At 41.0% G+C, this 27749-nt stretch overlaps 1 protein-coding gene and 1 long non-coding RNA gene across 2 annotated transcripts; both read right to left on the reverse strand.

Moving 5' to 3' along the window:
* Positions 1 to 1422: 1422 nt before the first annotated feature.
* On the reverse strand, positions 1423 to 11027 carry LOC137088130 (uncharacterized). Its single transcript, XR_010907545.1, has 3 exons — positions 9418 to 11027; positions 8896 to 8966; positions 1423 to 1456 (listed from the first exon to the last, which is right to left on the reverse strand). It is a non-coding gene; the product is annotated as an uncharacterized lncRNA (long non-coding RNA).
* A 1502-nt stretch (positions 11028 to 12529) lies between these two features.
* On the reverse strand, positions 12530 to 26811 carry LOC137073027 (uncharacterized). Its single transcript, XM_067441190.1, has 4 exons — positions 25160 to 26811; positions 22275 to 22424; positions 21793 to 22182; positions 12530 to 12756 (listed from the first exon to the last, which is right to left on the reverse strand). The coding sequence occupies exons 1-4, from the start codon at positions 26793 to 26795 to the stop codon at positions 12530 to 12532; spliced, it is 2403 nt and encodes an 800-aa protein (XP_067297291.1). The 5' UTR covers positions 26796 to 26811.
* Between the last annotated feature and the right edge of the window lie 938 nt (positions 26812 to 27749).

Raw genomic sequence — 27749 nt, forward strand, 5'->3', positions numbered from 1 at the left:
GACAGCAGCCATCTTGGAAAACAGTCTCGATAAGTCAAACCACGAGCGCTGTTCTAAGTGATGAACTGTTACTTGGAATCTCATGTGGTCCGTTGTTTCCAGAAGAAAACAGTGAACACAACAGAGAAAATAAATAAATAAAAATAAAAATGTCCATGTGATTACATTTCACAAACTTAATTCCTATCAACCAGCTCACTTAGAACACTGTTTGTCGCTCGACTAGTCGAGACTGTTTTCCAAGATGGTGCCTGTCAGTGAACCCGTAAGGCACTATGTTTATAAAGTATCTTCTTATTAAACTGTTTGTCCACTTACAAAGTTCTCAATGCTTCGGTTTGCATGTAGAGACCCTCATTATGCTGCCGTGTTAGTGTGAGGCTATTTTGACCCTTGTTAGTGGTATTAACTAGCGATTTAATTTCACTTATTCCATGCCCCATAGACAAGCGCTATAAGATAATCTGTGTTTAGAGATAAAACTCTTTACATTCGATTTTCATGAAAACGCATCCCAGAGAACGATCTACTTGGTAACCATCTGTTAATTACCCCTAGGTTCATTTCTCACCGGCGTTGTCCTTTAATACATCTGAGATGATTTGACAGATCCCAAATCTTTTAATCATGATAACTTATCTCTGGCTAATTTGGTTCTTCAAATGAATTTGTGGATTGGATTAATATATCTGGATTAAATTATCTGAGATCACTGCTCGTGACTGTGTTCCCTGAAGAGGGCAGGTGAGCGATACTCGAAACCACGATCAGCAATGCAGTGATTAGCTGGCGTCAAGACAACGGAATGACATCATATAATTAAAAAAGACACCTGGCAAAAAACTTGACAAAGAAGAAAAAAAGAAAAAAACACGATTTCCGGACCGTATAATTTCCGGACCGCTAATGCAATAAATTAACTCAGATTAACGTTACTGCATGTGTGTAAGACTCCAATAAAATTATAAAGAAATGATTCCATCACAAATAAATCTCTCAATCAAGTGACTGTGTCTTTAGTATTATACACACATTTTACAAAACATTATAATATTACTTTCAAGTAAACTTTTATATTAGTATTATTTTAAATGATTATTGCCCCTGGTTCAGTAATGGACTCTTGTAATAAAGTAGCAGTGGCTGGGACAGATTTTAATATCACCTCAAGATGCGATCTAATCCTGTTTACATGATGAGCAGGTTTAAGTTTACGGACCTGTTGCTATGACAACAAGACCAGGATGAGCCCCGAAGGACCAAACAATCCGAGATCGAGCCCAATCGTCAACAATTAAATCCAGCTAACTGAGTTAGCCACATAGGAAGAACGGACCCCTGGTTGTATTACTCATTGATAATAATGAGTTGATTATAAAAATAATAAAGATAAAGTCAAAACTTTAAACAAGAAATACTTACAGCTGGGCCATCTGGTCTGGTTGATCCCTTTCACCTATCAGAGAGAATTTCCAAAAATGACTCCAGTGATAATGTATTAATAATATAGTGGTGCAATAGAAGCAATCATTTTCTGTGTGCATCTATTAGGGGTGTAACGATATTCAAACCAAACTGAAAAAACACGATGCACCACCCACGGTACGAACCGCGATACGCTAAATGACATCATCACCGACGCAAACCTGGACATGCTACCTTTGAACCTTTTAAACCTGGCAGGTGCCCAATCACTTCTTTAATTTAAACCTTTTAACACCACCTGGGTACATTTATTTCTCTCAATCTCATCTCCATCATAGAGGTGGAGGGTTAGCTATAGTTGGTCGTGAGAATATCAAAATATCTAAGATTGAGTTACATGACGTATACCTTGTGTTGAAAATGACTGGCAAAACTTAAATGGCGGTAATCTTAATTTATCGACCCCCAAAACTTCATTCTGACTTTTTTGTCTCTGAGATTAGTGAGTTACTCGTCTGTGCTAGTCATTCTTCTGTCATTTTTCTTGGTGATTTCAACATACACGAAAACTGTGCAATACAACGAATTGATGTTTGTTCTGGAGTGTTTCAATTTAGCTCAACATAGTAACTTTGCTACTCACTCCAAGGGTCACACACTGGATCTTATATGTACATCTGGTTTAAATAATATTCTTGTTAGTGGAACTGATTTTGCATTTTTCAGATCACAAACTCATAAACTTCAGTTTTAGCTTTCCAGCATCTATTACAGATGCTGCAGATTTCAGATGGACAGTTAGATATTAGACAGTCTGACAAAGTAGAAGCCCTTAGTGAATTTGATAAAGCAGATTTTCTTTTGTAGGCTACAAAAGAAAATCTGCTTTATCAAATTCACTAAGGGCTTCTACTTTGTCAGACTGTCTAATATCTAACTGTCCATCTGAAATCTGCAGCATCTGTAATAACACCATTTCCCAAATACTTGACAAATATGTGTAAAAGAGTTAGAATTGTAATTTTATTTGTGAATCCTTCTGAATTTGGCAGAATCTAATGATTTCATGTCGTGCTGGTGCTGTTTGTGTGAGGACTCTCAGGAAAAATGTTTGGTAAGACATGAGATGACGCAACACAGCAGTAGCAATGTGTACTGCACGCTGTGGCTGGGTATACTTAAGCTAATATATAATGCAAATACATATAATAATGCAAAATAAGTTGCGTTTTCAACGATTTTATGTCTGTGATTTAGTATGGGTAATGTTTTGATCATTTAATTTGACTATTAACATATATTTTACAAGTTATTTGTCCTTTTGTCGTCATCAAGGCCAGTGTTGATTTTATTTTACATTTGATTTAGGTCAGTTAAGCCTGCAGTGATAACCACTAAGAGGGTGATTTATTTCATTCTACAGGTATGTCTTTTTGTATGGTTTTGTTCATTGTTATTAATGTAAAGAGTTGTCGTGTGTTGTGATGCAAATTGGTGTTAATGCTGTTATGATGCAGCACAAGAGCTGCAATGTGTTATAAAATTATATTATATAATAATATATATATATATATAATTATATAAAAAGGCTACATTTCCAAATATTTACTAACTTCTTGTTGTTTTAGATGCTGTGAATGCTGATAATAAGAGGCATCAGAGTTTATCTTTGCTGGGACGGTGCAGAACTGGCTCCATTACAACCTGAAAGGCTTCGGGGCATTGCTCCTGGTGGAACCCCCTGAGTTTGGAGTATTATTCTTTCTTCTACCTTCTTTCAGTAGTGCTGTGTCATTTCTGTATTTATTGGCAAGTTTACATTTGTATTTACTTCCATTTTGCAGATGCACGTTGTCATGTTTTTCCAGGCTCTTCTCATTTGTGTCATAAATTCAGATGTAATTGTTTTAAGTCATTGTGAGATTTCCTGTTGTAACTGTGGGGGCATAAATAAAGACATTTGCATGTAAACTGAAGGATGGTGTTTACTTTGAGTGACTTTTTGATGCAAAATCATATCGACTGCAGCCACACATGGTCTCTGATTAAAATGAATAAAATAAAGAGACAAATGAACTGGCATAGAATCCTGCTGTACATAAAGCAAGATTGATCTATTTTTCATTGTTGAAAAAACATTATTTCAGGGTGCAAACCTGATGAAAAATCAATGATATATTTCAATATTGATTCAAGGATATTTTGATTGATGCATTAACATTGATTAAACATTGATTCACTTAAATAAGTGGTTTCATTTTAGTTGGAAAACTATTGATTTTAAGCCCATCTTGATCTATTTTTCATCGTTGAAATAACATTATTTCAGGGTGCAAACCTGATGAAAAATCAACATTCTCAACATTGACATCTCAACATTGATTCAATGATATTTTAGTTGATGCATTAACATTGATTCAACGCTGATTCACTGTTTGTCTGCTATCTGGGTCTGCTGGCATCTGTGATCTAATTGTGAAGTCTAACTCTACATCCTGTCAGCTTGACCCTACTCCGACTGTTTTACTCAAGATGTGTGTTTGTGAGGTTGAACCTTTCATCAAATATAATAAACTCAAGTTTAACAACTGCTATTGTTCCAGGAGAATTAAAACTGGCTGCCGTGACCCCCATTCTTAAAAAAAACGGGACTTGACCATCTAAATATGAATAACTATAGGCCAATCTCAAACTTAGCATTCTTGAGTAAAATCCTTGAAAAAGTTGTGGCTTCAGAATTGAGTGCTAACGGCCTTTTTGAACCTTTTCAGTCAGGTTTTCACACGTCACAGGACTGAAACTGCTCTTCTTCGTATGGCTAATTATATTCTTCTATCTATGGACTCAGGGTAATAAACATCTTCTGGATCTAAGCTCTGGATTCGACACAGTCTGCCATGAAATACTAATTTCTCGTCTTTCTGATATTGGCATCACTGTTTCTGCTCTTTCCTGGCTCATCTCCTACATCAGCGACAGAAAATATTACATCATCATACAAGGCTATAAATCTGCCACTGCTCGGCTTTCACAGGGTGTTCCTAAAAGCTCCGTTCTTGTTCAACTACTGCTTATCATTTATATATATCCACTTGTCAACATCATACGGAGGCATGGACTTCAATTTCATTGCTATGCTGATGACATTCAAATTTACTTCACCACCAGCTCTGTGGGCCATCCTTGCCTGACTCACTCACTGCATGTATCAGGGATATCACACATTGGCTGTCCCTGAATTCCCTTAAAGGGGCGGTGAAATGCTGTTTCATGCATACTGAGCTTTACACTGTTAAACACTTGGATTCCCATCCTAAACATAGACAAAGTTTCAAAAACTAATGTTGGACGTTTGATGGAGTATTTCTGTGTCAAAAATACTCCTTCCGGTTTCTCACAAGTTTCGGAGAGTTTTTTTCGAGTATGGGTCGGCTTGACGTTAATAGAGCGGAAGGTCCTTGTATGGGCCGTACGGTCTCTTCTCCCGGTAGGGTGCGCGCGCACGTGACTAGAGCGAGAGAGGAAATGCACGTCCGTAAACACTCTCAGCTGCAGATCCAGTCGTCCGTGAACACTTCTGACGCGCCGTGCTCCACTTTATTCCTATGGGTGACGTCGAGCGACTTCAACGTTTCAGCACAGCATTCTGGGAAGGCAGCACTGCATTTGAACCGATTTGAACACAGAAATGACGGGAAGCTTCACAACATCGCTTCAGTCGCGTCTCAAAGTGGATCTCCACCGTTCACTGCTGTCAGGACTTCACCAAATCAACAGTTACCAAAGAAGTGTGTTTTTGACGGAGCGGTCCCCGCAATAAAGGTTCGGTCCTGCTTTGGAAGCAGCCGGTGAGTAAAACTGCTTCGAATGTCTGTGCTGTCGGCTATCGTCACGTGAGTAAACATCAGTCAACGACACAATCGTGTATAACGTTAGTTAATTTATTAATGGAGCATGCGATCTATGGTGTGTGTTTAAATACATTTGTTTAGCTGAGCACTATAGGTGTCAGTTTGATTATTGTAAAACCACCCAAACATAAACCTAGGTGACGTTCTCACAAAGCGTGCTTCGTCATTCAAATGCGCTAACGGACTCCATTGTTGTTCTCTGTATAACGTTACACTATTCTGACTCTGACGTGCAAAACCGTTTAGCGTGCTACTTCTAAGGTTTAGTCGCATACAATAGTCCATAAACCGAATCATGTCCTCATAAACTGTGAGTAAACACACACAAATGTTGACAGGCCACTAAATACAGTCCATACCACAGAGACGGACGTCCTGCTGCTGCTGTTTCTCCTGTTCAATTTATTTTAGCCTTTACCCTGGTTTATTTAGGGTAACGTTTTCTTCTCCACGCTTGAGGACGTCACCGGTTTGTGTGTGCTCGTCATTCTTTAGCTCCGCCCACACGATACGCCTCCAGGTGCTTGTTTTTTCCTGAAAGACTCGGTACAGCCCATATTTCTTTTAGAAATATAATAAAACTAAAGACTTTTCGGAGATATGAAGGATGCAATACTACTCTATAGGTACTCAAGATTGACATGAGATTGACTGAAACTGAGTGTTTCACCCCCACCCCCCACCCCCCTTAAACTAAATAATAGTAAAACTGAATTCCTGATGATTGGCTCTGCAACCAAGCAGTTTGTGATGGGTTTGAAGCTGTCTGCAATATTCGTGTCTTATTTGACTCATCTCTAACTTTTGCCTCTCATATTTCTTCTGTTGTGTGTGCGTGCGCACGCGTGTGAACTAGCCAGAGAGAGAGAGAGAGAGAGAGAGAGAGAGAGAGAGAGAGAGAGAGAGAGAGAGAGAGAGAGAGCGAGAGCATGTTTTTGTGTGTCAGTGCATGCACGTGTGTGTTAGAGTGTGTGTGTGCATGTGTCTCTGTGTGCATGAGAGAGATTGAGAGAGCATGTGTAAGCGTGTGTGTGTGTGTGCGCGTGTGTGTGTGTGCATTAGGTCTCACACCTTTATATCGTTTTTTTTTCTCCATTTTTGGCTGATTTTATTTTTGCCAAATTATATACAAATTAGTGCTGCAACGACGCGTCGACGTCATCGATGACGTCGACTACGGAAATACGTCGACGTTCGTGAAATGCGTCGACGCGTCGTGTCAGACGTTCATCTCGCGTAATGTTGGCTTCTGCTCCTGGTTCTATCACAAAAACCTAGACCGCGAATATCAAAAGTATGGGAATACTTTAAACAGAGGCCAAACAGTGTTTCCCACACATAGACTAATTTGTGGCGGACTGCCACATAATCAATAACGGCCGCCACATTCGTCATTCATTCATTTTTACGCTATTTAAAAGACGCACGCATATTCGTTTAGCTGCATTTCCTTAAGTTCTCTCTCCGTCCCTTTGCGCGTCTCTTATTCACTCACACACACACACGCGTTGCATTCGACCGTAAAACAAGTTTTATTGCATTTTGGCGCATTTAGTATGACATAGCTTTTAAAACCAGTGCAGTTGAATAACAGAGTTGCGACACGCCTTCATCACGCGGCAGCGCGCTGTCACGGCGCTCATATAATTCTAAACAAGCCAGCGCGGTGTCAATCAATGCAGACCAGTGTTTCCCAACCGGGATCCCTAGCAAAAGTTGCGGGGACGCACTTACACTTCGGTTCATCTCGCATCTGATGACGCATCTTTAATATGGGTTGTAACTTGGAAATAATGCTGTATGTATGTTTCTGTCGATGGATACACGCGCTGACTCCTCAGGTATACACTACAACAACAGCGATAATAAAAGGAAAACGTGGGCAAAACGGTATCTCTTTGTAAACTTTATAAAACGCATGCGAGTGCTGCTGTACGTCCGAATATGAGCAGTCATTTTCACCGTCATCACCCGAGTGTAGCCAGGAGACGCGAATGAGAAGATCTGTCTTTGTGCACTCGTCCCAAAGCGCGCAAATATTGAGTTATCTTTCAAATCCTGTGCTTAAACGGACAAACTCACAAAAAGTATGTCAAACTGTCATAGCCTACTCTATGCCTTAAGTGAACTTCATACAGAAAATACGACGACTATCCGTGGGTCTTAAAGGGGCAGTAGCCTTCACTGCTGTCTGTTTAATGTCAAACAAAAGATAAAGACATCACTCACTGCGCCTGACTGAATAGCTTTTGTAAGTTTAATAAGGATTATTTTTTTATTTTAAACAGTTAAATGTGTGGTTATTTTACTTTTGATTACTTCATTCCATTTCTCTACCTAAAAACTAATGTTAGACCTACCTGAAAAGCATTGTTTATTTTGTTCTCATCTTTGCTCAATAGTATTTATTTGTGCTGCTGCTTCTATTTAAGTTATCTGTTCTTATTTTCTTTATTTTCATTTGACAGTAGTCCTTTTTCCCCTGAACATAGCAAATACCAAACTGTTCTGAAACGTGAACCTAAAACTGTGATACAAAGTGAACTGTGAGCAGTCTGTACTGTTACACCTCTAGCGTAACTTATGCGAGGGGGTGCCACAGAATTTTGAAAAATTTCAAAGGGTAAAAAAATAAATCGTTAGATTAGTCGACTAATCGGAAAAATAATCGTTAGATTAGTCGACAGAAAAAATAATCGTTAGTTGCAGCTCTAATACAAATGCTCTCTGTGGTAGTCATATATGTGTGAGTTTGTGTGTGTGTGTGTGTGTGTGTGTCTATGTTTGTGTGAGCATGTCTTTTCTACATTGCATTTGTGCTCAAGTACCAGGCCTTATTTTCTGTGTGAAAATGTTCAGATTTATGCTGGATTTATAAATTTGTTGGGCCCCTGTTCTTTCTCTTGTTTTCTCTTTCTGTCTGAGGATGGCTGCCAACTGGCTGGGAGCGGAGCCTGATCATTCCTAACAGCTGAGGCCTCAGTTTTGGGGGCCTACTTTAGGAAAGCTGTTGCTTGTGGTTTCTGGTTTCTTTTGTACAGGATGGGGATTTGTGTTGGTTTAGTTATATTAGGTTAGAAGGAAAGCATAGGTAAGTAAGTTGACTTAAAGGATTGGTTAATAATTCCTTCTGAAGTCAATCGATGCGTTTGTGTGAGAAAAATATCCAATCATTTAACTTACAAATATTTAACTTACAATACAATACATTACCATACGGATTATTTAACATGAACTAATCATGGACAACACCTCTATTCAGCATGAGTTAATCTTTGTTAACATTAGTTAATATAAATCCAGCTGTTCATGGTTTGTTCATTATTAGTTCTTAATTTTAAGTTAATACAACGAAGGAGATCAGTAAAACCTCAAAACATTGTTATCTGAACCATACATTGATTTGACAAAATAAAAAATAATGTTGTGATAAATCATGAACATATGAAATCCTCATCAATGTTAGAAAATTAAAGGATTTCACATATAAAAATGTAAGATGAAAACAATTATCTGCCTGAGCAAACTCTCTCTCAGACATTCATAATTCATGACTTACTTTGCACAGAAGGATGATGCCGAATACTGTGATCAGAAACACAGCTGCTTATTAAAGTCAACTATCAAACCCTACAGAGAAGGACGAGAACAAGGCAAACATTAGGAAACTATTTCACCTGCTCCATTAATAACACACACTCTCATTACGGTTTTAAAATCATGCATCAGGATCCATTCCAGCTCATTTGTTGATTTTGAAAAGATCCTATTAGTTTATCTTTTTTTAATTTAAAATGTTTATTTTAAACTAATAAATTAACTAAATTAATTCATGCAAAAAATGCAGCCAGTTAAGTCATCATAAACATAAAATTAATGAAATAAATGTAATTTAAAAGTAGATTTCAACAGTTATCTGCAACAAATAATTCACTTGCTTTTTTCAAAATATAAAAACTGAATTAATGTCTTATAATATTTGTATATAAACAACACAAATATACAATCATCTGTGCAAGAGTAATATAATCAACTGGAGACATAAACGTGCTAGAAATAAAGTATGAATATTCCTGCCTACCTGGAGTCAAGAGCGCCCGAAGCGTCTGAGGACTGACTGAAATCTGCTCATATTTATATGCGCCGCCACATCTGTTGCGGGGTTTGGGTGTTCTATTTCACTTTTACTTTCACTGTCATGTTTTCCAGGAAGCACTGCTTTTCCAGTAAAATCATCCCGAGTTTCCAGAAATATCCTGGCAGTTTCTCATCTTTTTGGTTTTGTTGTAATTATATTAATACAAATTACATTTCATAATTATATAAAATATAAAACAATGCCATAAATTTACAGGATGAAAGAGTATTATTTTACAACAAATTACTCTAGTCAGAAATGTACAGTGAAAGGAATGCATGCTGGGTCATTTTCTAATGGACGACTGTTAATGAATAGCAAACTAAAATGGTGGCACAATGTAAATTATCCCACTGCAAAATGTTCTGATTATCTTCAACGATCTTGCAAATCAAATGATGGACCTTCAGTAAAGTGAAATCTTCAAAGAGCAAATTAATTTGATTTTTTAAGGAAAAGATCATTGGATGACATAAGACCATGAATTGTGATGAATATTGATGAATTTTACTGCCAATGTGCATCTCACCAGAAATCACGTCTAAAAATATCCACTTTAGCTAATGTTATAGAGCATAAATGAAATTTGGGGCTGAAATACATTAAAGGTGCACTATGCAACTTTCCGTCCACTGGAGGGCGCCTATTCCAAACAAATGCGTAGTTTGATGACGCAAAGTGTGAGCGCAGCATCTTGGGAGATGTGGTCTTCTCATCACAGCCGGTGGAAAATAGGACTCGGGCAGAAATCACGTTCATGCATGCGGTTATTAACGTTACTGTAGTGTAAAGCAGAGCAGGACCGAGTGTTGAGGAGCTGAGCACGGCCGCTGGAGCGATTGTTAAACAAATACCCGCCTCGCGAATACCGGGACTTTTATTATGACGGGACGGGACACAGTCGCCGGGCGCCTGCACAGATCCGCTCTTCCTGTTATGATTATGAGGTAATGTAGCTCTGTTTATCATATTAGATACATTTAAGTGTGTTTAAAACGATGTTATGACGTTACTCCGTGCGTTCACTTGTTCACACTGCTAAGAGTAAAGCGCTCCTGCCAAATAAAAGCCGAAACCAAGGGTAGCGCTGATATGACGCGATTGACAGGCGACTTCCTCAAACGCAATGCTGAAACGTCCCGGTCCTTAGTTAAAATAGCAATTTTCTCACAATTTACAAATAGTTGGAAACATCTGGGATATTGTAAGAACTCAACTGAACAAAATATATAACACCGGCCTAGTGGTTTTTGGATATTTTACTGCAAAAATACTACATAGTGCACCTTTAAGCAATTCAAAGTTATGAATGATTGCTCTCACTTCAACAAGATGAGAACAATAAATGTTTTATGGGACTTTACAGAGACTTCATGTTTTTTATACTGTAACTGTATGTTCCACCCCCTTACACTAACCCTACCTACACACAAATTATTAGATTTTCAAAAAAACACCACTTTTGCCCTTTTTGTATGCAGGATTTCTCTCTCTCTCTCTCTCTCTCTCTCTCTCTCTCTCTCTCTCTCTCTCTCTCTCTCTCTCTCTCTCTCTCTCTCTCTCTCTCTCTCTCTCTCTCACACACACACACACACACGTTTGCCAGTTATCCCCCGATTGTTATATTGAGAACAAACAGCCGTGTCTCTAAGTCAATATGTGATGCGATTTTCCCAGTATTTCCGTCCACAGAGGCGTTATTTTCTCCCATACTCACCTCCTCTAGGTCTCGGATGAACTTTTCTTGGATGCTTCGCACAACCAAACTTATCTACAGCCTACACACAAGTTAGAAAGAAAAAAACAAAGCCAATCGCAGATGAGATTTCGGGAGGCGGGATTATTAACCGTTTGTGATCCAGGAATCGTGCATTTTCCACAGAACCTCTTAAGAGATTTAATTGAGATGTTTCCTGGTTAAATACAATAAGTGATAGATTAAAATCACAGGACACAATAGGACAACAGTGGTTATATATAAATAGTATTTATATATAACATTTTTGATTGAAAATATTGCTTGGGCAACAAATCAGTGTCACTGAATGTTGGTTGGGACAATAGGACGTCCCATAATAAAGTCTTCGGGATGAGGAAAGTCTATGGAGTGACTGTAGAGGATGATTTCTGTTTTTGTCTGACACCTAAAAAAAAAAAAAAAAAAATCTAGGCTATATCAAATTATGTGATAATAGTACAATTTAATAGTTCATCACAGTTTATCTTAAAATATATATTAATTAATGTTTAGTCTCTTCCTAAACACAGTTGCGGCTGCCAGTTCCTCTTCTAAATGGTTTTGAGTATTTTATGATTGCCAAAGATAGACTTATCATTTATTAAAGCTGTTTTATATGAACTGTCCTTGTCCTCGCCTGTATGTAACACTTTTTTTTTAAACGAAAATCCTTTAATATTAAGTTGTGTAACCCAACACTGTATCAGAAACATGTTAGCAAATGTGTTCATTCTCTCTGCATTAATAACTGCATTAGTCTGCTATTAGTGGCTGATGCCTGGGCTGTTGTGGCCTAATGGTTAGAGAGTCGTTCTTGTAAACGAAGGTTTGCAGGTTCGAGTCTCAGGTCCGGCAGGAATTGTCTAATCACTAAGTGTGGCCCAGTCGCTCCACTGCCGTGTGTGTGCAGTTGGACAAGAACCAATGGTATGTGTGTTTGGCATTCTGTCTGAGGGGAAGGCTCTGAGCTCTGACTTTGGCCTGCTGCCTCCGCAGTCCTGACTATGGTTGTAACGTCGAGTGAGGAATGAGCAGACAGGGAAGCAGATCTACGTGCAGGAACATTTACTGAGAAAACTAAGAAAGACAAGAAACTCATGACACTACAATAATACATACATACAACGACTAATAAACCACGGGTGAAACACAAGCACTATAAATACACAAGGTAACAAGGGGGCACAACAGATTTTTATGGTCCTATTTATTCTTCTTTTTCATTATTATTATTATTATTCTTTCTTAGTAAATATTATGAATAATCACTATATAATATATTTTATATATTATTAATAGTATGTTTATTGATTGTGGTTAGATTTTCTTCTGAGGGTGAGCTCTGCCCCTGTACACCTGTCGCTCATTTGTTAATGTTTGGAGTTTGATATATGAGGAAAGAAAGCGAGAGACGGGGGAAGACCTGAGTGCGTGCTGTCGTGTGATCCTGGCCACCTGACAAAACTCTGTCACTGGATGAAACATCATGGTGACAGCCTGTGTTCCTATGGGAACCACCTGGAGAACTAAATTAGCATGAAATACTACAAAGGAGTATGAAACAAAAACACACAACAGGAAATAATGTAAAAGTCCACAAAAACACACAGGGAATGTGACAAAAAGGAACAAAATTAATAAGACACCACACATAATTACATTTAAATAATTAGCAGATTAACATAAACAAAAATACTGTAATAAGCCACAGTGTTAAATTAACACCGCTCTGTACTTAGTGTCCACTGTTAAAGTTAAGTTAATGAGATAATTAAGTGATTCATTGAGTGATGATTAGTGATGAACACCTGATGTTAACAAGCATAATCACTGAAGGAAAGAGAAACATAAAAAAGAGAGATACAATTAGAATTGACTTCCAGCCATTACACATTACACTTATTATTAACCAGTTTGACTTTATTTCTCTCAGACATCTACAAAACTTCTTATTGAGGATTAACAGCAGGCTTGTGCAAAATTCAGAATTTCAGAATTGGCCTCAATTCAATTAATTACTTGGAATTTTAAATTGAATTGACTCCGCCCCACAGGAAGTTGAATTGGAATGTCAGGAAGTAGAATTAAATTCATGACAATTCAAAGAAATTCCACAGTCACACAACAGAAAGAATGTGTTTAATCTCACACACACTTTGGAAATGTAATAGCTTACTAAGTTACCCATTATAAATGTGGTTTGGATTACTTTATCAATGCAAAGCAATTTCCTTTTAATGTGATTAGTAACTAATTGAATTACACATTTTACCTCAGTAAAACAACAATTACATTCATTTTGTAATTTAATAACACAATTTCATTACACGCATCTATACTGTAAACATTTTACACAGTATCTACTTTAAAAAAATTATGGTAACAATATTACATAATATTTTTTTCATGATGAATTGAATCTTGTTAGTGGAATGTACTTTTTCAATTTAAGTCTATTTAAAAAAAATAATTATATATATATATTAGAGTAAATGGAAATGACCTGTTTGTATTTGACTTACAGTTATGTTCAGTTATGTTCAGTTATTCAGCAGCTGGCAAAAAGATTAAAACTTAAACTAGGGTTTTATTTTAGAATCAAATCCTGTCTCTCATTCGAATCTAAAAAGAGGTTAGTTGCTGGTACTTTTATGTCTATTATTGACTATGGTGATGTTTTATATATGCACGCATCATCTCAAAGTGTACATGCACTGGATACTATATACCATGGAGCTCTGAGGTTCATCACTGGTCACCACTGTGAACTGTATGAACGTGTTGGATGGTCTTCTCTGTCAACACGGAGACTTCAACACTGGTATGTTTTTATATATAAGGCTATTTTAGGTCTTCTTCCATCCTACCTTCTGACCTACATCAGTGTAAAAGATATTGGGACTTACAATCTTCGGTCACAGGATCTTGTTCTTCTGTCTGTACCAAATGTTAGAACTGAGCTGGGGAAAAAGGCATTTAACTTTGCTGCTCCCTTTGCATGGAACATGTTACAGAAACATTTGAAACTTAATAAGCTTGTCTCATTGGTTACTTTTAAGAGGATATTAACTAACTTGGAAGCAGCCACATCTGGCTGTAGTTGTTCAGCATGATATGCTAAGGATTTGTGGTTGTTGTATCTGCTATTTTAGTTGTCTTATGTTATTGTGTATTCTGTGTTGTATGTATGGTTGTACTGCCGCCTATCTTGGCCAGGACACTCTTGAAAAAGAGATTTTTAATCTCAACGAGTACTTTCCTGGTTAAATAAAGGTGAAAAAATAAATAAATAAATGTTCAGTTAATAGTCTAGTCTGTTTGATGCTGGCACAAGTAGAAACAAACTTCTTATTGCACTAGCATTAGAAAAGTCATTGTTCATTGAGCAAAGCAACATTCTTCATAATAATATTAATACTTGCAGTTATTCACATCACAACATAACCATATCTCTACTCTTCTGCACAATGGTAATGGTCAAAACTTCATAACAGAAATTCTTTCAAATGTCAAACATAAACAGATGTTTCCCTTCACTCAAAAACACATTCAACAACACTTCATTTCAATATTAATCTCCATTTCCAGCCATATGCAAAACATGCTGGGAACTAACAATGCTGTCTCTAAATAAAACTGCACGATTATCAGCTTAATCGGTTCCTCAATTCAAGCCTCAAAATTGCTTACATTGCATTAAAAAAATTAGGAAAGTGTGTCTCTTGGTTTTATTTCTTAACAACCCTGAACCACAATTTTCTTAAGAAAAAATGCACACTATTTTTAATTATCACCTTATTTTATTTTTATTTTTGTGTGTGAAAATTACAAGATTCATTTTTTACAGTGTCACTCCTCAACCCTGCATTCATTTTGTTCTAAAATACAGATAATGATCAATTTAAATAAATGAACCCCTCAATGTTGTTTAATTAGTTTTGTTCCAATGTTATTTTAATTTCAAAGTAATCAAATAACACAAAGTTGTAAATGCAGTTCCCTTTCGGGGAACTCGAGCTGCGTCGAAACGCTGTGAGAACGCCTCTGCGTTAATGCGTCGTGAAGCGCCTGTAGAACCATTCCATCGGAAAAAAGATCGATCGTCGCCGACGTGATGACGTCGCCGACGTGATGACGTCATCAACCGGAGACTATAAAAGGTCCGCGGTCACAAACAGGATCTAGCTTCTGAGCCTTCAGCAAGCGATCTGTGTGAACCTGTCTGTCTATTTGGTGTTTTTGTCTGTCTATATCCAGAGATTTTCCACCCTTTTGTTAAATATTGCAGTATATATTAACAAACAAAGAGAAAATAAAATAGATAGAGTAAAATGGCGAGTGAAAGCAGCTTTAAGAGGTGTGTTCATCCCTGCCCACGCTACATCACGAGCGGGGATACACACTCTCTTTGTGTAGCCTGCTTGGGAGCGCAGCATGCCCAGGCAGCCCTCGAGGGGGCTGCTTGCGAGCACTGTGAGCGTATGCCACTGAGAACGCTGCGCTCCCGCCGGGCACTCTTCGAGGAGGGTGCCTCGGCTCGTGTTCCCCGCGGCTCTGGTCCCGCTGCTGCCGAGGCAGAGCGGTGGCTTCAGTCGTGGGGTTCACACATGGACTTTACAGAGGGGTTTGAGACGGGCCCAGCCTTATCTCAGCCCTCACCTGTATCGTCCAGTGTCTCGTCTCGGGGTTTGGAAGCCCGCTCTGCGGTCTCTTCCTCCCTGGGCGGGGCACCGGTGCTCCAACTATCCAGCTCTGAGGAGGTGGACGTTGAGAGCATCGCGACTGAAGACTCGCCACTTCAGTCACCCGCTAGTGAGTTGAGGTTCTCACGAGAGCTGTGGCCAGGTTAAATATAAAAATAAGAAATGACTGGCTGGCTGAAATATCTGAATCCCATCGAAATCAGAGAGAACGAAATTAGATGAGCGATTCCTGCCCTCTCGTGCAAAGCATCAACGTCCTGCCATTCTTCCCTGACCTGCACACCGAGGTGTCTAGGTCATGGAGGAAACAAGCGGTATCATATAGAGTGTTCAGCCCACATACATCTGCATATAGTAATATATTTGGGCTGAGACACTATGGTTATGGGGCGATGCCGAAGATCGAAGAGACGCTTGCGAGCTATCTCTCGCCTTCAGCTGCATCGTCCCTGGCATTTCCCCTCCGAAGGAAATCGGTGCTTACCTCAGCACACGGTACCCGTCTTCCTTCGGTGCCCACAGGGGGCCGCGCTGCTAACCCCGCCGCAATGTCAGGGCGCAGAGGGTCTCCGCGGGCCACCTGAGGGTGGTCCGCCCCCTCCTCGGAGGGCATGCGAGCAGTCAGGTCAGGTGTTCCCTGCCGGTTCGCCGTTTCAGGGCACTGCACTCGCTGCTCAAATTACACCAGAGGCCAGCCTCGAGAGGCTGGTTCCCTTAGTTTCCCCTCCGTGGGAAGACGGTGCTTACCTCAGCATACGGTACCCGTCTTCCTTCGGTACCCTCAAGGGGCCGCGCTGCCAACCCCGCCGCAATGTCGGGGCGCAGAGGGTCTCCGCGGGCCACCTGAGGGTGGTCCGCCCCCTCCTCGGAGGGCAGGGGAAACAAAAGGACGCTGAGGGTAGTCCCCTCCGAAGGGAAACGGTGTTTACCTCTGCCTACGGTACCCGTTGTCCTGCAGCGCCCTCTGGGGGCCGCGCTGCCAACCCCGCCGCAATGCCGGGGCGCAGACGGTCCCCGCGGGCCACTCGAGGGTGGTCCGCTCCCCCTTCGGGGGGCTCCCGAGCAGTCAAGTCAGTCGTTCCCTGCCGGTCCGCCGCTTCAGGGCACTGTGCTTGTTGCTCAAAATACACCAGAGGCCAACCTCGAGAGGCTGGTTCCCTTAGTAGATTTTCTAGACGAGTGGAAACGTCTATCAAATATATCTCAGTGGGTCCTGCAGATAATAGAAAAGGGGTACGCCATTCAGTTCAGAAGTCGGCCACCTCCTTTCTGCGGTGTCCTACCTACAGAGGTGGGCCCGGAGCAGGCTCTGGTAATGGCACAGGAAGTAGAGACACTCCTGCAAAAAGGGGCTATAGAGAGGGTTCCCCCTCCCAGCAGGGAGTCTGGCTTTTACAGCCGTTACTTCATCGTGCCGAAGAAGGATGGGGGCTTACGCCCGATATTAGATCTGCGGCTATTGAATCGCTCGGTGGCCAAGCTCAAATTCAAGATGCTTACACTCAGACAGATTGTAGCGCAGGTCAAATCGGAGGATTGGTTTGTCACCATAGACCTCAAAGATGCGTATTTTCATGTCTCCATCCTTCCACATCACAGGAAGTTCCTGAGGTTTGCCTTCGGGGGAGAGGCATACCAATATCGTGTACTTCCCTTCGGTCTAGCACTGTCACCCCGCACGTTCACCAAGTGTGTGGATGCAGCTCTGGCGCCGCTGCGTCTACAGGGCATCCGCATACTGAACTATATCGACGACTGGCTGATTCTAGCGAATACAGAGCAGATGGTGGTTCAGCATCGTGATGCTGTTCTCGCTCATATGTCGAAGCTGGGGTTGAGGCTGAACGCCAAGAAGAGTGTGCTTTCTCCGGCTCAGAGAACCACTTTTCTAGGTGTGAACTGGGACTCGGTAATTATGCGGGCGCAATTATCGCCAACACGCATAGCATCGATCCTGGCAGCCGCCAAAGAACAGAAGCTAGGCCGAGCCGTCACTGTGAAACGGTTCCAGAAACTGTTAGGTCTCATGGCAGCAGCGTCCAACGTGATACCTTTTGGCCTACTGTACATGAGGCCACTGCAGTGGTGGCTCAAAACAAAAGGGTTCTCCCCGAGGGGAAATCCGCTCCGCACGATCAAAGTCACGCGGCGATGCCTACCTGCTCTGGTCATGTGGAAAAACCCGGGGTTTTTATCTCAGGGTCCCGTGTTGGGGGCTCATGTTCGTCGCGTAACGCTAACGACAGATGCCTCTCTCACGGGCTGGGGGGGGCGACCATGAGTGGTCGCTCATCCCAGGGTCTATGGCAGGAACATCAGCGGCACTGGCACGTAAATCGGCTAGAGATGCTCGCAGTGTTTCTTGCATTGAAACAGTTCCTGCCCGACCTCAAGGGGCCACCATGTGCAGACAACACATCGGTGGTCGTCTATATAAATCACCAGGGGGGTCTGAGGTCCCGTCCGTTGGACAATTGGCACATCGGATCCTCCTGTGGGCCCAAGGGAAATTGCTGTCAGTCAGAGCAGTATATATCCCGGGGGTCCTGAATCAGGAAGCAGACAGCCTGTCGAGGCAGGGGCCGAGGCCCGGGGAATGGAGACTCCACCCAGAAGTGGTGGAGCTCCTATGGAAGGTATATGGGAGCTATTTGCTTCGGCGGAGAGTTCTCACTGCCCGCAGTGGTTTCTCTGACCCATCCAGCCCCGCTGGGGTTGGATGCCATGGTACAGGGGTGGCCGAGGCTACCTCTGTACGCCTTCCCCCCGATTGTCTTGCTTCCAGGAGTTCTGGACAGGGTACGCCGGGACGGGGCCCAGGTACTCCTAGTGGCTCCGTACTGGCCGACCCGAGTATGGTTTTCGGACCTGATATCTTTCCTGGAAGGCTCTCCGATGGAGATTCCGACCAGGAGGGATCTTCTCTCTCAGGCGGGCAGGAGATTCCTGTACCCACGCCCAGAGATGTGGAAACTGTGGGCCTGGCCTCTGAGGGGGCTAGGCTCATAGAGGAAGGTCTCTCGGCCGAGGTCGTAGAGACCATCCTTCACTCCAGAGCTCCGTCCACGAGGAAACTGTACGCTCTGAAAGGGAAACTTTTCTCAGCATGGTGCAGAGAACGCCAGTGGGACCCAGTTAACTGCCCGGTTGGTACAGTGCTGGAGTTTCTGCAGGCAAGGTTCTCGGCAGGGTTGACCCCCTCCACAATAGAGGCGTACGTGGCGGCCTTGGGTGCCGTCCACGTCCCTTTGGGTGGAGTGTCTTGGGAAGACACCCTCTGATTACACGTTTCCTCCGTGGCACTTTAAGGTTGAGGCCTGTTATGCACTCGAGGGTCCCAGCATGGGACTTAGCCTGTGTTTTCGGGGCTTGTCAAAAAGAAAGAAAACCTTTTGGCTATTTCATCTCTCAAAAGAATAAGAGATATTCAGTCCCTGTCTGTAGGGCCCTCATGTCTAGAGTTTGCGCCGGGGATTTCTCATCCCAGGCCGGGTTATGTCCCCAAGGTTCCTACGAGCCCACGGGGCCCCATTACTCTTCAAGCATTCTGTCCTCCTCCTTTCACGACGTCAGACCAGGAAGATTAATCTGCTGTGCCCTGTTAGAGCACTAGATACTATGTCCACAGAGCTGCCCTGTGGAGGAAAACTGATCAGCTGTTTGTCTGTTTCGGGCCCCCTAAGAAGGGGCCCCAGTATCTAAGCAGAGGATGAGCAAGTGAGTGGTCGAGGCCATCTCACTTGCTTATGAGGCGGCCGGGCAGCAGTTTCCACTGGCTGTCCGGACGCATTCAACCAGGGGTATGGCTGCTTCTTAAGCACTTTTGTCGGGGGCTTCCCTCCACGATATTTGTAAACGCGGCCGGATGGTCGTCTCCTTTAACTTTCGTCAGGTTCTATGAACTAGACCTGGCATCTACAGTTGGGGCACAGGTACTCTCGTAACCGTGTGCGCTTCGGCTTCACACATACGAGACACTTGGTCCTATGGCGATGTGGGTATAAGCGTTCTCACAGCGTTTCGACGCAGCTCGAGTTCCCCGAAAGGGAACGTCTCAGGTTACGTATGTAACCCTAGTTCCCTGAGGGAACGAGACGCTGCGTCGCTCTGCCATACTCCCGGCGTGTCTGTGATCACTTACTTCAGGCTTTATCAGATGCTAGATCCTGTTTGTGATCGCGGACCTTTTATAGTCTCCGGTTGATGACGTCATCACGTCGGCGACGTCATCACGTCGGCGACGATCGATCTTTTTTCCGATGGAATGGTTCTACAGGCGCTTCACGACGCATTAACGCAGAGGCGTTCTCACAGCGTTTCGACGCAGCGTCTCGTTCCCTCAGGGAACTAGGGTTACATACGTAACCTGAGACGTTATCATTAAATTTAATTATCATTAATTAATTAATTCCAATTAATTCCACTCACTGATCAACACTGATGATCTATTTCTCAATCACTCCTCAAATGTTTTATCATTGAGTCTGAAGATCTTTCCAGGAAAACACTAAAGATGATCTCAACAACAGGTGCAGAGGAAGCTGCTATGGAAAGATGGACAGGTATATGAATTTTTATGAATTTTTCTTGAATTTCAATTCTACTTCCTTTAATTTAAATTCAAATTGTAATTCTATATCCTGTTTTTGACATCAACTTAGGAGTCATTCTCAATTCAATTCTGAATTGTGCACAAGCCTGATTAACAGAGGAGGCGTTTGAAGCCTCAAAGTTTAGATGCTGATGTTTTTATGAAGGTTTGGTTTGAAGTCACCATGATGGTGATCAGCGTTTGATTTAGTTGATCTCTTGACCCTTTACTTTTTTATATTAGTTTTTATTAATATTAGTTTATAATAATTTAGCAAGAGAAAACATGACCTGGTCATAATGATTGTTTGATGATGACAATATTTTCATCATGTAATAGCCTGATTGACGTATGTCATTCAGAATCTAAATATCGGAGTATATGCTTGATGTGTAACTTTAATTTAAACAGAACATTTCTGTGCGCTGGTGTCCTCCTGCGAGTTAACAACACCGGTTAGTCTCTATTGTTAATACTCAATATACTCCTTGAGTCTTTTCCTTTTGGAGGTAATCGCTTATACCATAGTTTGATGTCTGCACTTGTATGGGTTTGATACTTTAGATGGATGTCTTTGGCTGTTGCATCATGTCTCTGTTTTTCAGAATCTGAGCAATACCAATTGCATTTTAAGGTGTTACAAATAATTTTTATTTGATAAATGTGAATTGAAACTCAATAGGCCATTCTGTTCTGTTCTCTGATTATGGACTAAGTAAAAACGAAGCACTTTTTTAAATGTTTTAGCATTTTTAAATTCAGTACAGTCACACCGAGCATAGTCATCATGTTCATTGTTTTCATGACTGCTCACGTCTGGGGAATGCATTATATGGCCTCCACATTGTAATCACATATATTCTTAAAATATGTAAAATATATTTGAAAACATACATTTTGTGAAAAAAAGTCAGAAAAATAAAGCACATTACATTCACAAAACAATGCTTTTTTATCAGTAATGGAAAAAAGCAATATCATCTAAACTGACTGCAAGTCATATTAGAGATTACTGAGTGAAAAATCCCCCTTAATGATGTCCTATAATCGCTGTATCCTGTTTTATTCTGATAATGATTTCATTCAGATGGTCAATAGTCAGGCTGTTGTCCTCTGTCAGGTGGATCAGGTAACAGCCATTCATATTTCTGTCTGGCTGGAACTTGTATCCTAATAAATTACTATTTTATCTTTTGTTTTCTCAAGTTTATCGAGTATGTTCTGTAGCTGACTCATTAATTTCTTAATTTCAACAATGAATTTCCCAGCCTTTGACGTCATCTCACTTTTGTCTATTTGTTCAGGAATGGCTGTTTCTGCAAGTCGGTTCATGTCATTGAGGACACTGGTATTTTTACAGACTGAGAACATGTCAAGCACAATGCTAAATCTACCAGCAGCTGCTGTTTCTGATTCAACCAGACATATAGTTTCAGACATCTGCGCAGTCAAATCAGCGATGTCTTCTATCAGTATGGCATCTTGCACGTTCAAGATTTTTTCAGTACACTCTTGAATGTCATTCATCATTTCAGCCATCGGGGTGATTTTATCCTGAAATCCCTCCAGTTCAGCTTTAATGTCTTGTCTTAGTTGTGTCATCAGCCGCTTTTTCCAAGAGCTGCAGTTTATGCTGTTATTTGCAGCGTCTGCGAGACTCATTATGACTCCTATGACTGCAACAAAAGGAAAAAGAGAAGATGTCCCAAGAGTGAACAGAGCCACTAATCCTACAACCAGGCAAGCACCTCCAGCTATTCCCATCCACCCTGCATTCCTGGATCCTTCAGTAGCACGTCTGTAACCTTTTTCATATGTTTCGATAACACTATGCAGCCTCTCTGTGCACTGATGTAGTTTAGGAAAATCTCTCTCATGGAGTTTGATATATTCATCTTTGAGACGAACACCTCCAGCTCTAGAGAAAAGAAATATCAAGAGTTTAGAAGTATAATACAATTTAGAATACACATGTTTTTTAATAATGGTAGTTTATATGCAGAAGACAGTGTTGATACTTTATATTACTTTACATATATTACATAATTCCAGTAGATATATTTTATTAATAATCCTCATATCTAGACTTGCTGCGATCATCTGTGTTGCGGGTGTTCAGGATACAACACTTGGCCACCGCAGCATTGCGGCCTCCCGTCGTTAGATTTTTATAGAAGTAAAATCATTTAGAGAACATACACTACAATTAAAAGCTGAACGTGTCTGCTCAATACAGTGTGAGCCGAACGAGAGTCGCAGCACAATGACAGCAGGAATCTGATTTCATTCATCAGAGAGCAAGGAGCTGACAGACCAGATGATGGCGGAAGATTTAGGCCCCATTTACACTCCATGGTTCAAGTGACCCAATTCCGATTTTCCCCTTCATGTGGCACAGATCGGATATGACATGTGAACGTGTAAGCAGTACAAAACCGCATGAATTCCGATATCCTCAGATCGGATTCAGTCCTCACTCATATGTGGTAATAAATCTGATATGATTCGGATGTGTGCATTAGCGTCTGCCATGTAAGCGGACAGATCGGATATTCCCCAGTAAATGCGAGTCGTATGTAATTGAAAAAAGGACGGAGGTGAATGACATCAACTCAGGTGGACACAAACTGCAATCAAGGCCAGTGTTGCCAAGTCCGCGGTTTTCATGCGGAATTGGGCTACTTTAACACAGTTTTTTTGAGTTGCAATTGGACGGGTTTTGTTATGAAAACCTGGCAACCCCGTCAAGGGCTCTCCTCATTTTCTCCGCCTTAAGAGAGAAATGTTTTCCCGACTTTAAAGATGTGTGGAACAGTGCAGACAGCAAAACATTGTACAATCATTTTGTCTGCGTCCATTGCATATCACACTGTTTTACTTCCTTTCACCGGTTAAGAGCGTCTTGGGCTGTTTTCCCAGTGTACAGTGTAAATGCAAATATCGAATACGGGTCGCTTTTGAAAAGATGATGTAAGCTGGTCATCAAAAAAATCGGATATAGTCACCAAATCGGAATTGTGCATCAAGACCTGCAGTGTAAATGCAGCCTTAGTTTCAAAGCAAAATGTAAAAGCACCTATTTAATTGGAGCTAATTTTAAACCGGAAGTAACATGAGCACGGCCGCACAATCATTCATTCACGGTGCTTGTCCAGTCTGGCACGTTTTCAGTTCATGCCTATGGAAGCTGAACTTTTTCATAGGAATTCATTGAAAATTAATGCCCAAGCGGCCACGCACAGTTTACTTCCGGTTTAAATAATATATTTTGGATTGGCGGTGTGATTCTGTTCTGGACAGCCTAGCATAGATAAGAGCAGGGAGAGCAGTGATGGTGAACTTAGGGTGAACACAACAGAACCAACACAATGTATTGCAGATATCATTAATGTCGATATTAAATGTACAACATAATTCAGGAATTTAGTCTGAATTAAGGGGTTTTAGTATACCAAATCCTGACTGACAAGAGGAGGAGCTGGGGATGGAGGAGGGTAAATGAGCTCTGGAGAAACGCGATAGCTGCTGATAGTCCTGAAGGAGCTTTGATATGTATGCTGTGATACTGACGGAGCTTATAATACGCTGAGAGACATCCTATTCCTATAGTTAGACGTGATCAGCTGACAGTCATCTGATGTGCGCTTGACTAACGTGACCTGCCAGAACTAAGGCTACGCTTTACTTTTGTTTAAACACCCAATCATGGCAAACTTCTGATTCAGAACAATGTTTTCTCACTTTATTCCAGGAGGTTCATCTAAGCTTTTGCGCCGGCGGAGATGAGTGAACGATGCCATTTCTGCTGTAATTAAAAACACAAATGAATAAATGATCTCTTTGCATAAGATTGTCCCAAAATGTAACTATGAACAAAACATAGAATTATATATATAGAAACATTGAGCTTTTTACTCAAGCGGAACTAGTTTTGTTCAAGCGGATCAATAAATTAAAACTATAACATTATGAAAACACTGAAATTGATCTATTCTTTAAAGGGGTACTTCAGTGCTGGGAAGATGAATCTGTATTTAAACTGGGTCATCAATGTAGTAGAAATGTGAAATCATTTTTGAATTTGGTGCCTTCTAGACTGAGAATTTTTTTCTCATAGGGATGAAAGACTACAATTCGCTGCCCTGTGAGGCCATTCCCAAAGCCACTGCTACTGGATTACTGTGACTGAGTTGGAGAAGACACTACAATTAAAAACTGAAGGTGTGTGTTCAATATAATGAGTGAGTCACCGCACGAGTGTCACAGCGCTGAGCACTAACCTCAGGAGTGAGATAAATGAGCTGATGAGCTCTCATGATGAGAGCTGAGGTAATCGCGAATACACTCGCGGAATACATTCACAACGCGCGTTTCAGTTCATGCCTTTGCAAGCTTAACTTTCATAGAAAATAACCCATATGCTAATCACTGAAGTAACCCTTTAAGGTGCTGTTCAGTGTAATTTCCGCTTATTTAATCACAATATATAGTTGCTTATGTAATTAAATCAGTGTAATGCATTCTTAAGATTATGGATACTTTATTTTATACCAATTATATTTTTTGCATATTGAATATTTTGTTTTTTTGAAATATCATATATTCAGTGATGTCATAATGGTCATTTTGTTATTGAGTTATCTTTGACATTACCAGTTACACAATGGTCAATCTGCTTCCACTGTTGCCCAGTGAAATCCTTCACATGCTGTAAAGCCCCCTTGTTTTTCTTCTCTTCTCCAGCTTTCCTCAGATCCTCCAGGTTCTTCACCCATTCATCTTTTCCCTCCTCCTTCAGTCTGGGAATCAGAAGCTCCAAATGATGAAGAGTGAAAGCGCTGTCGTCTTTTAATGCGATCTCGGCCAGACTCATGATGGTCTTATAAGCTTCATGCAGCAGGAGGAACTTCTCATGTTTTATCTTCTCAAGATCACGGATCAGTTTTTCTTCTATTTTGCTTTTATTCTCAGACTCTTTCATGTTTCTTTCATGTTCCTTTGTAATGTTTCCAAATATTTTTTTATCATATCTGGTTTTGGGCTTTTTACCAGTGCGCTCATACTCTTGTTTAAGCTCCTTAAATGTCATAGTGACTGTCTTTGTTTCTAACACATATTTTTTGTTCTCCCTGACATGTTTGCTGTAATGACACTTTCCAGTACACACAGTGCAGTGGTCGTTTTTCATGACTGAACACGTTAAGGGTTCATTTAGCCACCAGCAGCTCCACTCATGACAGTTTTCCTCACAGACGGAGCAGCAGGTTACATTTCTGTTCCAAAACCATTCATTTACATTGGGGACTTTTTCTTTGACAGCCGTTTGGACTGTAAACTGAAATTTTTCACATTTCTCGATCTTGTCTCTGTTCTCTTTGATGGCTTCCTGAATCTCAGTCAGGTTTTTCATTTTAAACTCCTCTTCACTGATTCGCCCCTTCAGATTAGAGACACAGGCCTCGAGTCGTCTTCGCTCTTTCAGAACATCTAATGTCATCTTAACACTTTTTCTGTTCTTTTCTTCCATGAGTGTGAAGAACTCCTTCATGCTTCTCTCTCCCATTTCCCATGATGATTTCAAAACACATGAATACTCTTCATCTCTTTTCTCTTTCTGCTGGTTGTTGAATAAGTAGTGAACAGGTTGTTTCTTCCCATCTCTTCTGCAGGGAATCTGTGCTTTCCTAATGACTCTGAGGGCATCTGTTGGACGTTGTCCATTTGACTGTGTGAGTAGAAACACAATGTTGTTCTCTATATCTCTCCCAAACAGAGAAAGAACTGAGTGAAATATGTAAAGCTCTTTTCCAGAGAGACGATTCTGAGACGCCTTCATCACAAAACACACTGCATCAATATAACCAATCCCATCCTTATCTGAAAATAACCTGCTCAGATACTCAGAAATCTCTCTGTCTTTCTCAAATCCTCCAGTGTCTCCGTATCCTGGAGTATCAATGATGGTCAGAGATGTTGGGTTTTCTTCAACAAACGCCTCATAAACTGTGATCTCAGATGTCTGGGTTTGTGTTTCATCTCTATCTTCTTCATCTTCTTCAGTGATTTGATAAAACTCTTGATCCTCAAACGTCACTCCCAGTAAGTGGTTGATCATGGTGTTGATGAGGGTGGTTTTCCCAGAGCCGGTTTCTCCCACCATCAGTATGACTTTGTTCTGCTTGTTTCTGTCTTTTTGTCCATATGTCCACCATCTGACATTTCTATTAGTTCCATGAATGTATGTTCGTTCCGTTTTAAGTTGGTAAAGTGCTGGAGGACCGGGATTCATTAGTGTGGAATCATGACACGATCTATAATAGAGAGAATTAACATGACATCAACATGTGAAGATCTCAGACTGCTACAATGCCTGTTGAGGGACTGATGATCTGCAGTGACAGGATTGGGATAGTTTATGACTGGAAGTGGTATTTTAATCTTGAACAAATAAGTTTATTTGAATTATTATTTTAAGCGAATGATGAGAGGGAATGTGAGGGATGAGTTCCCCTTTGAAGATGTGTTGACTCTTTGGGAACCCTTCTGCATGAGCCGGTTTCTGAAACACATGTCTAAACATCCCAATATAATAGGCTGAACACATGGGCATAGTATTTCTAATCATTAGAAATTAATCAGTCTATGAAATACGTCAGGAAATATAGGAAATGTGTGCCCCCGCTTCATTACGCTGGACCATTTACAAAATATGTTATGCGGGAGAGGAACATGCAAGGTTTTTTCCTTGAGACGGCCGACTGTGGTTATTGACCAGTCAGGCTAGTATCAAGCATTTAGGACTAAACTCAATGATTGCTTTCTCCAAAACAGAGAACCACTTTTTTAGGTGTAGTGTGGGACTCAACCAAGATGCAGGCACATCTGTATCATGCATGTGCAGATTCAATCCTAACAACTGTGAGACATCAAGCTAGGAAATTCAGAAACTGTTAGGTCTCATGGCAGCAGTGGCCAATGTTATACCATTGAGCCCACTGCACATGAGACTGTTTCAGTTCTGGCACAGGAGCAGGACTTTTCATCCTCTGAATCCTTCCAGGGTCATAAGAGTCATGCATGGTGGGCTACATGTTCTTAAGCTCTGGAAGAGACCAGGTCTCCTCAACAAGGGCTTGGCACAAGGAGCATGTTATCGTCGCAAATCTCTTACAATGAACACCTCTCTCATGGGGTGGTGTGCAGATCTCGATGGCAGAATATTCTGTGACTCAAATGTGGGGAT

This window comes from Pseudorasbora parva, chromosome 1 (genome assembly GCF_024679245.1).
Source record: "Pseudorasbora parva isolate DD20220531a chromosome 1, ASM2467924v1, whole genome shotgun sequence".
Lineage (NCBI taxonomy): Eukaryota > Metazoa > Chordata > Actinopteri > Cypriniformes > Gobionidae > Pseudorasbora > Pseudorasbora parva.